General features: G+C 36.5%; 1 protein-coding gene across 1 annotated transcript in view; it reads left to right on the top strand.

Moving 5' to 3' along the window:
* LRBA (LPS responsive beige-like anchor protein) overlaps positions 1–15,260 on the top strand; it is a 567,906-nt gene that overhangs the window by 351,916 nt on the left and 200,730 nt on the right. The window contains exons 41-42 of the mRNA XM_034771513.1: positions 8,657–8,774; positions 14,422–14,524. Of these exons, the coding sequence (XP_034627404.1) occupies positions 8,657–8,774; positions 14,422–14,524 (221 nt within the window). The remainder of the gene's footprint in view (positions 1–8,656; positions 8,775–14,421; positions 14,525–15,260) is intronic.

Below are 15,260 nucleotides of genomic sequence, written 5' to 3'. Positions count from 1 at the left end.
GAGCATGCTCTTTCTGTCTTCCCTTTCCCCTCTCTTATGTCTATACAATAAAATTACAGGATTGTCACTCTCTATGCCTCACTTGGAAGCCTAGAATATTTGTTGAGTCAGTGTGAAGCATGGAGACAGCTACAAGCAGGGTTGAGAGCTCTTGTTTCAGCATATCACCAGGTTCAGTCATCACTGGGATTTACAGTCTATTACTGGCAGATTTTTAAGCTCTCAGCCATTTTTGAGTTTTTTTACATTTTATGAATTACACTGGTGCAACAGCATAGGCCTTCAGCTACTGTGTATGTAGATCTATAAACAAACTACTCTTGATCATTCAAGCAAATGTTTTTCTGTATATCTGAATCCATACATGATCATATATTTGTTCAGCTTTGGTTTTAAGCATGTTTTTTCCCTAAAGAAACAATGGTTCACATTTTAATCTGGAAGTCTCAACAGAGATCACCCAATACATTCATTTAAATGCAGTTTATTCCCATTAACTATTGTTTGTGCATTAAGAGATGTGTTTTAGTCTTTTTGCAGTCCTTTTAGTTTATTGGATATGTGAAAGTGGTGTAACTAATATTGTGAATGCTGTGACAAGTACTGAAGGGAAACTCTGTCAAAGCTACATATAATCACCATTCTTCTTGTGTATGTAGGCTGCAGATATAGTCTGAGTGGACAGACAGATGTTTCAGTTGGGAATATCATAGTTGTTGTAGTGTTTTTTTTTTTTTTTTTTCTGATGACCCAAAAGCATTGCTGCAATTTTTTTGCTGGTTACGTACAGAAATGTGTTGTAGATAAGACAAATATCATTGTGTCTGAGGCAAAGACAGAGGTTGCCTAGAGAACTGTTTGTCCAACAGAACATCCTAGAGAGCAGGCAAGAATTTCTGATTTTATAAAAAAAAAAGGGGGGCGGGGGGGAATTTAGTGCTTGTGGTAAATGCTGCATTGACAGCTCTAGAGACTGAAGGCTTCTATCCAGGGGGTGGGTAGCAGCAGCAGCACCTGTTTTTCCACACCTCCTACTAATATACCTCAGATGTTGAAGAGAGACCACCTTTTAAGGGATGCACTTAATTGTCTCAGTAGTAGTAATTGTTAATTAGTACTTTGTAGCTTCAAAGTTTTTGACCTCTGAGTCTGAGCCAAGTGGTTGTTGTAACTTTCACACACATTCACCGGAAGCAGATTGAGACTACCAATTTGTTTAATGTATGCCACTGAACAGCTGTTGGATAACAGCAAGTTTGGTCACTACCAATCTGGACTGTCTTTGAATTGGTGATGTAGACACTGAGTGGCAGGAAGTGAATGAAAATGGAGACAGAAATTAGTATCTTTTGGCTAAGTAGCTGCAACTGTATTAAGCCTTTTATTTAAAATTTGGTACTGTTAATTCCTAAAGGCAACTTGGTCTGGCAGCAGTGAAAGGTGGAAGGCTGTAGCCATCCCAAGTAGTTATTGACCTTCTCTACCCTTCAATGTGCAGACCCTACTAATGCCTAAGTGCCACTCAGGCACATCCACTTAGGCTTTCTAAACCAAGGCCTCAGGCTGGTCTTATAAAAATTTAGGGCTCCCTGAAAATCCAACTCCCTTTCTTCTTGAAGGAGCCTGATGTCTAATCTACAACAAAGAGGTGTTACTCCAAATCCTGACCTGGCGCAGTTGGGAGAACCAACCAAAACTTTGATTAATTATGTCGTTGCTGAGAGAAATCAAACATGTTTTTCCCAGGACAAATTGTCTTAACTGTTATACACCACTAGCAACCAGACCTCATTCTATATTAAGATATATATGTTGAGCATATTATCTCCCCATATCGAAAAGATGTACACCATCTTGATTAAGATGAAGAGATCATGGCACTCATAGATAATTACCTCGTTCTTCATTCTCTTGTCCCAGCTGAAAAGTAAAGTCTTCATTTATCAGTCTGTATCCTTTGTCTTGGTAACCGCCAGTGCTCTGCTGAGAAAAGTTTGAACTGGTGATGTAGTAACTGAAGGCTCTGTCCCCCATTATCAGTCACATGAAGCAGCCAATCCCTGTTTTGTTTTTTTCATATCAACCTCTTCTACCAATGGCAAGGAGTTTTACCCACTGGTCCTGCTCACTACAGACCAGCTAGGGCATGGGTCACTTCAGCTCAAAGAAATGATTCTTTACACCAGCTACTGGGTGCAGAGGAGGAGATAGAACATGGGATACTGACATCTGTACTAAACTTGCAGGCCCATTGAGGAGCCATTGTGAGGTGTGTCAGTCCAGGAGCACCCCACTGACTTTAAGAAAAGGTTATGAATAAAATTTTCCTATTCTAATTTAAAAACAAACAAGCAAACCTATGGGTAGGTCCTGTTCATTGGGTTCCTTTCTGCTCTTAATGAATGAACCTCTTTAGACACTTGGGTCTGCATTAATTTTTCTTTTTGAGTAGGATTCAATCTCAGTAAACACAGCTGAGTATTTCTCTACCATTTTTAAAGGCTTAAAGGTGTTTTGCACCTCATCAAGCACATGTCAGCCTCTGGCAACATATGACTTATTTATTTTTAAAGAAAGGTTTTTTTTATTTGTATATCCTTTACTATGCAAATTCTTCTAAATACGAGCAGGATTAGGAATAAAGTCCTAACTAAGGACTCTGAATTAGTTACAGGCCAGGGGCTTTGAGGTGCATCAGGCCAGAACAAATGTATATTATATAGGAATTTCAGTTTGCTGTAAATCTGTAACTGCAGCTTACAATAGTTTTACACGTCTAAAACAACATCAATTTGCCAGTCAGTGCTTCATGTATCAAAGAGTGTTCTGTGAAAATATCAATATCATTGGTTAATATAAATGAAATTAATTTTTAAAGCTGGGCTAAAGGTTGACATCTGAAAAATTGCATTACTTTGCAGAAGAGAAATTTCTGTCTTCCAGTGAAATTTCAGGTCATAAGGGCAAGTAATTTTCACAATCTTCAATGGGAACCAGTGAAATATGAACTTCATTGTCACCTAGCCCCAAAGCGATAAGATAAAATGAGCTGATACATCATTTGCTGTGGTTTTATCATCTCCTCCAGTAATTGGAAGAGAAAACATAAGAGTTCTCCCCCCCCCCACCCTCCACCACCCACAACCAGGCTTAAACCATTTTAGTCTGATCAATACAAAGGTCACATAACATTTATTTATTTATTTTTAATTCTTTATACTGGCTAAAACTGCCAAGTGGAACATTAAAGCAATGAATATGTTTAATTGAATTTGTCACCCATGAAAATGTGGAATAGAATGGTATATCAGACTGTAGTGGGGGTGGAGGGGAGACTGCTAGAATGCAGAATTCAGCAGCTGCTTGAGTAAATATTTGACAATTGAATAAAATCATTTTCTTACTGCTTACCCTCCCCCCCCCATATGATTTGTTTTCTGTTTTGTTCTGGCAGTGTGTTAAATGAAAAATCTAAAATGATGCCAATGAGCCCTGTGATGTTTAAGAGCAGTTATGCATTCTTAAATTATCATTAACATAATTTTTTTGGTACTAGGTCAGTTGTGTTTGGACTTTATTAAGTAAGAAGCACAGTAAGACTTTGTTTTAGTAACAAATCCTATATAATTATAAGCTACAATTATATGGCTTAAATACTGTGATCGAGAGCCAGTTACACAGAAGATCATATGTCACTTTCTGTAAAAAAAAAATCTAGCTCCTTGCAAGCTCATGACTCTCTATACAAACTTGACATAAAAAGATTAAGGTTACTATAACGATCATACTTTGGTTTGTCAGAGCAATAATTTACTATAGGTTGTCTTTTGATTACAAACAAACAAAAACAGAAATGCAAATGTATTATTATTTTGAATGCACACAATATATGGGTATTTTAGGAATGGGTTTCAAACAGACATTTCATTTTGGAGTACAAAATATAAAAATATGAGGCAGCTATTGAAATCAGTTATTTGGTTTTTATTTTACTTGTGATACTTAAGCTGTCTGACACACAAAAATGATCTAATTATTCAATTACTGTTCAGTTCTATAACCCATTTGCAGACTTAATTACCTCTAGAGTAGTCACATTTTCAAGATCAATAATACTTTATTCTAAAACTGAGTATACGATAGTTGATTGGTTTGCTTAAAATTTAAAATAAAATGTTGTTCTTTTAACCTTTAATAAAAGATTTTTTTATTATGGAGTATAATAGTACATCTTTAAAACTAACAATTTAATTAATATGACCCCATGTTTTAATACAACATGGAGAGATACTGTTGTTGGACTGCTATGATGATGATAATCTATACTATAATGATTGATGTGGAGAAAGTAAATAAGGAAGTGTTATTTACTCCTTCTCATAACACAAGAACTAAGGGTCACCAAATGAAATTAATAGGCAGCAGGTTTAAAACAATCAAAAGGAAGTATTTCTTCACACAATGCACAGTCAACCTGTGGAACTCCTTGCTAGAGGATGTTGTGAAGGCCAAGACTATAACAGGGTTAAAACCCTAGATAAATTCATGGAGGATAGGTCCATCAATGGCTATTCATCAGGATGGGCAGGGATGCTGTCCCTAGCCTCTGTTTGCCAGAAGTGGGAATGGGCAACAGGGGATGGATCACTTGATGATTACCTGTTCTGTTCATTCCCTCTGGGGCACCTGGTATTAGCCACTGTTGGAAGACAGAAGACTGGTCTAGATGGACCTTTGGTCTGACCTAGTATGGCCATTCTTATGTTCTTAATCTTTCAAGCAATTTTTTGAAGAAGAAAAAAAGTTAGTTTTAGGGCTTTTTTTGTTCACGTTGCAAGATGGCAGAACAATGTAAGGGCAGGTACTTTACTGCTGTGAAACTAGCACATATAGATTCATAGTTACCATGCATCATTAAGTGAACTGTTTGTCTATATATAGTCTTAACTGGAGGCCAACTCTGACTGTCCAGGCAACTCTAATTACAAAATCAGGGCCTAAAACGTAAGTTCAAGTCAGGGGCTAATTGCCCCTCATTCTTCTGTCTTCAGTTTCTCCGGTAGTGTCCTGCACCCATGCGGAATATCATTGACTTCAGTAGGGCTGTGCAAAGGTTCACCCAAATTGATATGATTGCAGGATCGGGCCTTAGTCTATATTGTTTGAGATGACTGGAGGGTATTGTACTGAGGTGAACATAAACTGATGGTGTTTATCATTGTCATGCTATTTGTTTACATTGTATCCCTAAAGCCTATATATGTATCAGCTTGCACAGGATGTTTTTGTAACCATGGAATTTTAGAGTAACCCGTCGTTTAGCATAAGCGTTTTGAACTCTTCTATTAAGTTGTGTACTCTTTCTTTAATGTCTGATAAAAATATCTTTATTGCCTATTCAGTCTTGAAACTCTGTGTTAAAGCCATTAAATGGTAAAATCCTAGAAATAGTTCTCCATTTCTTTTCTTGAGATGGGAGGTTATATCATTTGTGAAGATTAAATTAGAATATGCAGTCACATTAGCCTCTCTTTGTTTTAGAAGTGTTACTCCAAAACGATTGGCAATGAAGGAAAAAGCCTTAGAACCATAATTGTCACCTTTTAAACTTAGGTTATTGTGCAACAATAAAGAAGCTTTCTTTATATTAACAAAATCCTATATTATCTGGCATATGAATGAAAGAGATATGTTGGTTTTTTAAGGGAAACTATCTTTAATTTTCAAAAGTTGTAATTATAAAATTAAAAATTTCAAAGAAAGTAAAACAGATGAAACATTTTTGCTCCCTTTTTAATAGAATACAAATTCTGACTTTATTTTTTTATATTTGCTTTAATGATTTCTGAAAATACTTCATATTTCTGAAATGTGAGCTATCGGTAAAATCAAATGTTCTGAGTCTGGAAATGATAGAACAAAGGAAGGGTCCAGGTTTTTATAAGAAATATGTAGTAAAAATCATTAAAGAAGAGTGTGTGTTCTGTATCTTTCAAACTACTATAGTTGGTATGATGACTGCAGAGCAATGGTAATGATGCAGTTTCCATAGCAACTGGTTCATTGGAGGGCTAGACCTTTGTCTAGGGTGCTGTCAGTATGTGTGGAGTTTCAGAGAACAGAAAGTCCCAAAGAAGGTCTGCTTCCACCTAATCCAGTTTTAATTGAACTCCAGAGACTTTGAAGTGAAGCTACAGACCAGGCAGATAGTTTTCCAACAAGAAATGAAGGTCTTGCTCAGCTAGGCCTCAGCTGCTTCTCACTCCTGATAACTATTTGTAATGAATAAAGAATTGTTCTAGAGGTGCCTGGTAATGTTTCTGTAGTTGAGTCTGAGTTTTTATTATAAACTTTCTGGCATAGGATTCAATAACTTTGTCATGATTGTGAAAGACATTAATATAAAGTATCTCTGAGGCTTCTAAGTTAGTTTTAAAAATCCATTTGTTTTTCATCATTAGGTGTATTGGAAATTTTCCCATTTGATGGTTTAATTGTACACAAATTGTCATAAGTGACTCCAGTTGGGGGAGAGAAGAGTATTTAGCCTTTTCATGTGAATGAATTGTTTAGGTTTCTGTTTTAACTCATATCTGAGTAATTGATGTTTGACTCTAAAATGTGTGTGCATACAGCAATGCTGCTTGTCATAATTATTTTTACTTTGCTTGCTTAAGAGATTTTGTGAATTGCACACTTTGATCTATCTACCTCTATTGGCCCCTCCAAAATATGATCTCTGAAGACATAGGTCTCGATTTGAAAATATTATTGGAAGTTTCATCTGAATAAAGTAAATGAGAACTTTGCCTTCACAAGGTTTTCAGGATTGACTGCTTTGTCTCCTCAACCAATGCTACTTTTTTTTGTCATACTTTCTCATTGGTACTTGTTATACATGTAATAGAACAAGCCTTACATGGTGTTTCCTGGATACACAGTATTGTCAGTTAGTTGGGAGAGGTGAAGAAAAGGGTTAACATGGTCCCAAGTCTACTATATCTCCAATTTCAGAAATGGTTTGGAACCATTACTGATCACTGTTACCTTTCATGTGCCTCTCAATAATTTGATTTAAAAATAGCAATTTGGGGGGATTTTTTCATTGTGAGCTGAGGGGAGGCTGGTGGTGTTGAAGAGGAAACATGAGGAGACATTGTACCTTGCAAGTTCTGTGCTTCTGAGCTGTTGCTTGTTTGTTTGTTTGTTTTTTTGTTTGCCTGTCTTGTATTTTGTTAGGTTGTAAACTCTTCAGGGCAGATATTGTGTTATATGCTATGTATGTATACAATGGTTGGGGCCTCTAAACACTGCTGGAATATAATAATACTTGCACACATACATATGTATCCAGGTAGGTGGCCAAAATCTGTCCTTACATGCTCATTGAAGACCGCTAATTTCATTAGAAGTCTTGCTCATGTTCTTGCATTGAATTTAGCTTAACACTTTTAAATAGTTGCAGAGGATTTTAAGAAGTGATTTTTAACATAATGTATTATATTGCTTAAGCAGAATTGTGGTGGCATCAACTAGCAGCCTTAAATTTACCTTCCTTGCTTTATTGGATTTAAGTCAGACATAATTGTATTAATTGAAATTATGTTGACAAATCTAAGTTCAGTTTTTCTTGTTGCTTATGCTTTGTTAAACTGGGGCAGAGAAGTGCCAGTCTTGTTGTCCCTTAACACCTTCATAATTAAGCTTTGAAATGAAAAGGCAAAACTGGTGCAGCAAAGAAACAAAGTGGTTGAGGACTAAAGATAGGATTAGTTTGAATTGTGAAGGCAGACTAAGCATCTGTGTCTGTCAGCTGGGATGACAGGAATTGTAACAAGTTACTTTGACAACCGCTTACTCCATAGAGAGATTATGCCGAGTTCATTTGCAGGTTTGTGTTTAACCTTAGCTGACAAAATGATACTTAACCTCTTATACAGTCAACCTTTATACTTCCAGAATGAATGAATATTGCCTTAACGATAAACTTAAGGAACAATTTTTAAGGTCATTTAAAAAAAAAAAGGTATTTTTTCTTGTTTATATGTTACAACACTAAAATAAAATGTAGATCAATCCAATGTCAAAAGTGAATGCCCTCCATAAAAATTACTATATTTGTCATTTAATCCTGAAATGTAACATATTTCATGCAGTTTCTAACAATTGCTTGGCTAGGAAATAACACACTAAAAATTTGATCCTGAAAAACAATAAGGGCAGATTTTCAGAAGTGCTCAGCACCAACAATTGATGCCAGACTTTTCAAAGATCATGGCTCCCATTTAAGCCCCTAAATAAAGTGGCCAGATTTTCATTGGGCGCTGTTAGTTGCTGAGCACTTTTAAAAGGATGGCCTCTAAAATACTTACTAGGAAAAGTCTGATTGTGTAGCCTTTTAAATCAGTTGCATAAATATAGTTCTCATATTTTCCAAATTTGAAAGTGCATTATTGATGTAGTGATTGAATTAAGGTTTTGTTTTTGTTTTCTTTTAAATATTACTAGAGTTGCAGATTTAACTATTTTATTCCACATTTCCTGGATCAAAAGTACTTTTGGAAAAAAAATGTGATGGTGCCTACACTGATAGTTTGTTTATAATGTAATGTCCTGTCTGCTCCTGAATACTTATTGGCCCTTTTTATTTTATTAGATTCTGGCTTATACAGAGGGACTCCATGGAAAATGGCTGTTCGCAGAGATTCGGTCAATTTTTTCCCGACGCTATCTCCTGCAAAATACAGCATTAGAGATCTTCATGGCAAACAGAGGTAGCGAGGGATTGGAATGAAGGGATTGAGAATTTTGGTTTGACAATATGGGTTTGCTATTTCACTTTTTGTTGGCTAGAATTTACTGCTGTTTTTGTTTAATGAATATAGGCTGTGTCTTTGATTTAAAAAAATGAAATTATATGTACAAAATACTTCAGATTTCAAGGATAACTTTTTCCTATATAAAGCTTTCCAGAGAGAAGTCTTGTGGGTAAAACATCATAACTCACTTTATTTTCAATTAAGTTTTTTGCTTCTATTTACAGTCCAAATGCTGAGTTGGCACTTTCTGTACACTTACTTTGCTTAAAGCATGTCTGTGTTCTCATCTGTCGTATTTATACAGAGTATTATTTTCCTGTGGTAGGAAAACAGTTGCTGGTTATGCAGTATTAAGGACAAGGGAACATAAGAGCTGCAGTACTAAATGAGACCAGTGGCCAATATATTCTGACATCCTGTCTTTGTCAGTGGCCAATTCCAGGTGCTTTCAAAGAAATCCCAGAATAGACAATTATGGAATAATCTACAGGATTTAAATGTCTTAAAGAAAAACAAATAATATGTTCAGTGAAACTCTGGATATTCTTTTCATGTATATAAAAAAGCTAATATCTAATCCTTTGACTAAATCCTATCAAGCTCCTGGCCTCAATGACAGTTGTGTCAATCAGAGTCACAGGTTAATTATTTGTTGTGTAAAAATCCAAATCCTTTTTCAGTTTTAAATTTGTTTTTTGAATGTCTCCTTATTCTTCTATTATGAGGGAGGGTAAACAGGAGTGCTTGATTGAATTTTTCTAAGCTAGTCATTATTTAGTATGCCTCTTTTGTCTGTTTAATTCATCCGCCTTTGTGAAGTCAATAGTTCTAGCTTTTCAGCCTCTTTTCATAAAGAGAACTCTTGATTCTTCTAATCATTTTCATCACCAGTCTCTGACACGCTCTCCCCATTTTCAGCTCCCTTTTTAGAGATTGGGTGAACAGAACTGAATACAGATGAAATATGTAATTGATTCTTCATGTCTTAACATTTTTTTCTCTTGAAACTGTCACTATGCATTGAGCACAGGGTTTCACTGAATAGTCCATAGTGATACCCAGATCTTTATCCTTAGTAATTTTGAATTCAGCAATATTCAACCAAAGAAAAATCACCTCTTAGTGTGTGACCAAACCTAGTCACATGGGTGACCCATTTGATTTTCATATGCTGCGTTTGAATTCTGATTTCAAATCTGGTTTTGCTCTTATAAAGGGATAGTCATACCTACCTGTGTAAAGTGCATGGAAACAGTAGTTTAGTAGACAAGTAAGATTTCCTCAAGACTTCTGCCATTTATACTGCCATTTCTGATGACTTATACCAGAAGTACTCAACTTTTTCCATGCCAATACTCCACCTTTCCATTTCCTCTTACTCATCTGTGCTCCTCCCCACCAATCTAGCCATTACTAGAATTGGGTGAAGTTTTTTGTGCAAATCTATCTTTTGGGGGCGGGGGGGAAATGCAGATTCAGTTCAACCAAAACAATTTGCTAATTTTGATGTATTTCAATGAATTGCTTAGCTCAAATTTAAAAAAGAAATTGGAAATGTCAGAATGGTTCATTTTGCCTTTCTGACATGAAAATGGTTTGACCCTTTCTGTTTTAGTATTTCATTGTTTTATTTGAAAGCCCTATTTTTGTTTGTGATTAATTTTGTATTTTACATAAACGTAAAAAAAAGTTTAGAAACCCTCAAAAACAAAAGAAAACATTTAGTAAAATGAGAGGTTTTGTTTACCCCAAAGTAAAATTATTTTTAGCTTTTACGTTTTTCTGGGAAAAGGGTGGGTGTTTTTGTTTTTTTTCCATTTTGGGTCAGCCCACACCAAACTTTTGTTTGTTTATTTTGGCCACCAAACCAAAAAATTGATTATTCACACAGCCATGATCCTGATTCTGCTTAGCAAAATGGGAAGGGTAAGATAGGTAGTCAGTCACAACCCCAACACCTAATGAGGAGTCACAACCTCCAGGTTGAGAATCCCTTTCTTAAAGCTGTTTCACAATTATTTTTACAGTATCTGTAGTATCAGCTATAAATTATGCATCTGACTTTCAGAAATCTTAACACTTTGTGGGTCCTGCATAGTTCAAGGATTTAGTACTAGAATATGGAGCTTTACATCTCAAAGTGAGCAGTATGAATCCATCCAGTTGCCACACCATATGATGGCGTTTTGATCTATGTGAAATAAGTTGGTCTGTCCAATTCCTAGCAAACTTGCGTTTGCCTCACAAAAATCACCATCTCACAGGTGGAAACATTTTTGGTATTCTAAGCAGACAGTCAAAGAAATAAATTATGTAGACTGATCTATACTGTCTGCCATCTAGAGGTGTAGTTCCTTAAGGTCAGATAATGAGGATCTAGGACCTATGAGGCACTTTCCTATCCCCTAGCCATGTGGCCTTAGAAAGAAACTGCAGGGAGGAGTCAGCCAGAGACTGAAATTGATAGAACAACTACAGAAACATTTTAAGCAGGGACCATGGGACACTGATGATGTCAACCGACTGCTTTTTGTAGGTTTCACTTTGGACTGGGGTAGGCAACCTATGACACATGTGCCAAAGGCGGCACACGAGCTGATTTTCAGTGGCACTCACACTGCCTGGGTCCTGGCCACCAGTCTGGAGGGCTCTGCATTTTAATTTAATTTTAAATGAAGCTTCTTAAACATTTTGAAAACCTTATTTACTTTACATACAACAATAGTTTAGTTATATATTATAGACTTGTAAAAAGAGACCTTCAAAAAACGTTAAAATGTATTACTGGCACGCGAAACCTTAAATTAAAGTGAATAAATGAAGACTCGGCACACCACTTCTGAAAGGTTGCAGACCCCTGCTCTAGACATTCTCTCCCCTATGCTGTTTGGCTGTTTACTCCAGCTCCTTCCATCTGCTTACTCCTCATGTCCTCCCTCCCTTCTTTTATCTTTCTGTTTGACTAGTCCCATCCTAACAGAAACCCATCTAAATTATTTAAATAAAAAATATTCGTGCCACTAACATGATGTTTGCAAATCATGCCTCTTTTTCTATGCTATATCATTTCCCCCTAACCTCTATCTGATTTGTTTATTTAGATTAAGATTAGATTAAGTTCTGTGAAACAGGGACTCTGTCTGATTCAGTGTGTAAAAGGTGCCTAACACAATGGAACCTGCTTTCGCTTGGCTTCTTGGTGCTACCTTAAGATACAATAATACATTAGTATGGATTGCTGCCTTGTTCATGTAGTTGGTTTGGGCCAGAGCTGCTTTTTTTCCTCCAAATCCTTTTTTGAGCATGCATGTAGATCATAATGGACTCAAAATCTCAGTGGTTGAACACTGCTCTTGTATATCTTTAGGAAAGTTCTTTGTTCTGGTATTTTCCCTTCCTAAATTTCAATTTAAACCAACCTGTATGTGAGGTCTTTTGATGAGCAATGAAGGCGTTCTAAATATTTACTTTCTAGAGGTTTTGTATCTATGCCAGTCTTTTGCAAACGGTGCATTGAATATTGTAATTTATACTGAGATATCAAAAAGTACATCTAAAGGGTTACACATTTTCTTAAATAAAACTGATTTTTTTAAAAAAATCATGGAATAAAAAGGTCATGTCAAATATTCTCAAGCTGGTTAACTTTTTGTAGGTGAAATGACTTCTGAAATTTGTATATTATTTAAAAGTGGAAGAGCAGTTGTTAGAATTTTTATCATAGCTTAAAATTGTCCTTAATCTTACCATGGGATCTGTGTGGGTTAAGACCCAAATCCAAGAAAGCATTGAGGCTCATGCTTAAATTTTAAGCACTCAAGTAATCCCTTTGGATCTAAATTAAGTATATTCAAAATGCTTTGCTGGATTGGGGCCTTAAATGGAACTCCACATGGGCATAAATGTCCACCTCTTCTGATCTCATTACAAGATCACATAGTTTTTAATTTTTATTTCCATGCGATATCTCAGAATAGAAGAATTCAATTTCCTGATGAAATATGGAGGTTGTGACGGGTTGGATCACAGAAACCCACTTGGGAACTACCACCTGATATGCTTTGATTATCTCTGAGTCTGTTTTCCCTGCCAGCTTAGGACTTCAGTGCCCTGCCTGGTTTGAACCAGACACGCTTGCCTGCTACAAACCCAAACCCAGACCCAAGTCCGAACTACATCCCCTAAAAGCTGCTGGCTTCACTGAAAACAGCTTAAGAAGTGTTCCTCTCTCCAACACCCAGATGCCCAGTTCCCAGTGGGGTCCAAACCCCAAATAAATCCGTTTTACCCTGTATAAACCTTTATACAGAGTAAACTCATAAATTGTTCGCCCTCTATAACACTGATAGAGAGAGATGCACAGCTGTTTGCCCCCCCCCATTAATACATACTCTGGGTTAATTAATAAGTAAAAAGTGATTTTATTAAATATAAAAAGTAGTATTTAAGTGGTTCCAAGTAATAATAGACAGAACAAAGTGAATTACCAAGCAAAATAAAATAAAACACACAAGTCTAAACCTAATACAGTAAGAAAACTGATTACAGATAAAATCTCACCCTCAGATGTTTCAATAAGCTATCACAGACTGGACGCCTTCCTAGTCTGGGCACTAAGGTGGTAGCTAGGGGATTTCTCATGATTGCAGCCCCCTTTGTTCTGTTCCACCCCCTTATTTAGCTTTGCAAAAGCCGGGAGTCCTTTGTCCCTCTCTGGGTTCCCACCCCTCCTTCTAAATGGAAAAGCACCAGGTTAAAGATGGATTCCAATTTAGGTGACATGATCACATGTCATGTAAGACTCCAAGCCTTCATTCCTCCCAGCCTGACTTACAGGAAGCCCTGAAAGCAAACAGCCATCCATAGTCAATTGTCCTGGTTGATGGGAGTCACCAAGATTCCAAACCACCATTAATGGCGCACACTTTGTATAATTACAATAGGCCCGCAGAGTTAAATTTCATATTTCTAGTTTCAGATACAAGAATGAGACAGACAGGCAGACAGGGTGACCACACTCAGTAGATTATAAGCTTTGTAATGATACCTTACAAGAGATCTTTTGCATGAAGCATATTCCAGTTGCATTATATTCACACTCATTAGCATATTTTCATAAAATCATAAAAAAAAGAATGAATGCCTGTTGAAAATCTTAAATATTTCTCTGCTAATTCCACTTAAGTGAAAAATAGCTTAAAAAAATAAAAATTCCCAGCAGAAGTCACAGTTGCATATGATGCACTTACTATACAAACTGTGTATGCTTTTTCTTTTGCCAAGCTGAATCTGGAAATAGAGATGAATAAACATAACTTTAATTTTTATTATATTCAAATAAAAATTGCTATAGGTAATGTATGCTGTGTTAATGCTAATAAGACAACATTTGCTGAAACTTCTGCTAGTGTTTACAACTAGAAGTTGCTTTAAAAATGCAGTTTTAAAAAGAAATAACTCATGATGTATAAAAAATTTGACTTACAGTATATTTTGGGAAAATATATTTAATGCTATATCTGATACACCTGAATTCAAGTAGGAAGCCTACTATAAATGACAGGAAATAATGTCATGTTCTAACTGTTCTATTTGTTCACAGTTGCTATCATGTTCAACTTCCCAGACCCAGCAACAGTAAAAAAAGTGGTTAATTGTCTACCACGTGTTGGCATTGGCACTAGCTTTGGGCTACCACAGACCAGGTATTTTACTATGAAAGATATAAGCTAGTATGATTTTTCTGAATTATCTTCCTTTTTTAAACTAAATGGTTTAAAAACACAAAACAACCCACCTGCTGTACGAAATTCTTTGTTTAGTTGTACTGCAGAATTTCAAAGGCAGAGCAGAGCTCATCTTTATTACATAATCATATGAACAGAGAGATTGAGTTTTGAGGGTTTTGGATTTCTGTCACGTTATGGAGAAAGTTGCCCTCTTACTGGCTAAGACATAGTCACTTTCCCTGTTTAAGGAGGTTACATTCCTTTATGCTGGTCAGCTCTCTGAAATGTAGGAGTCTGGTTGGAGGATTGATTAGCTTTTGTGGCACTTTTCAATTATATTAGGTTGACTGAGGCCTGGTCTACACTAGGCGTTTATGTCGAAGTTAGCGCCATTACATCGAATTAACCCTGCACCCGTCCACACTGCGATGCTATTTAGTTCGACATAGAGGTCTCTTTAATTCGACTTCTGTACTCCTCCCCGACGAGGGGAGTAGTGCTAAATTCGACATGGCCATGTCGAATTAGGCTAGGTGTGGATGGAAATCGACGCTAATAGCTCCGGGAGCTATCCCACAGTGCACCACTCTGTTGACGCTCTGGACAGCAGTACGAGCTCGGATGCTCTGACCAGCCACACAGGAAAAGCCCCGGGAAAATTTGAATTTGAATTCCTTTTCCTGTCTGGCCAGTTTGAATCTCATTTCCTGTC

Source organism: Trachemys scripta, chromosome 5 (genome assembly GCF_013100865.1).
Source record: "Trachemys scripta elegans isolate TJP31775 chromosome 5, CAS_Tse_1.0, whole genome shotgun sequence".
Lineage (NCBI taxonomy): Eukaryota > Metazoa > Chordata > Testudines > Emydidae > Trachemys > Trachemys scripta.
This window is presented reverse-complemented; position numbering and strand designations above follow the sequence as displayed.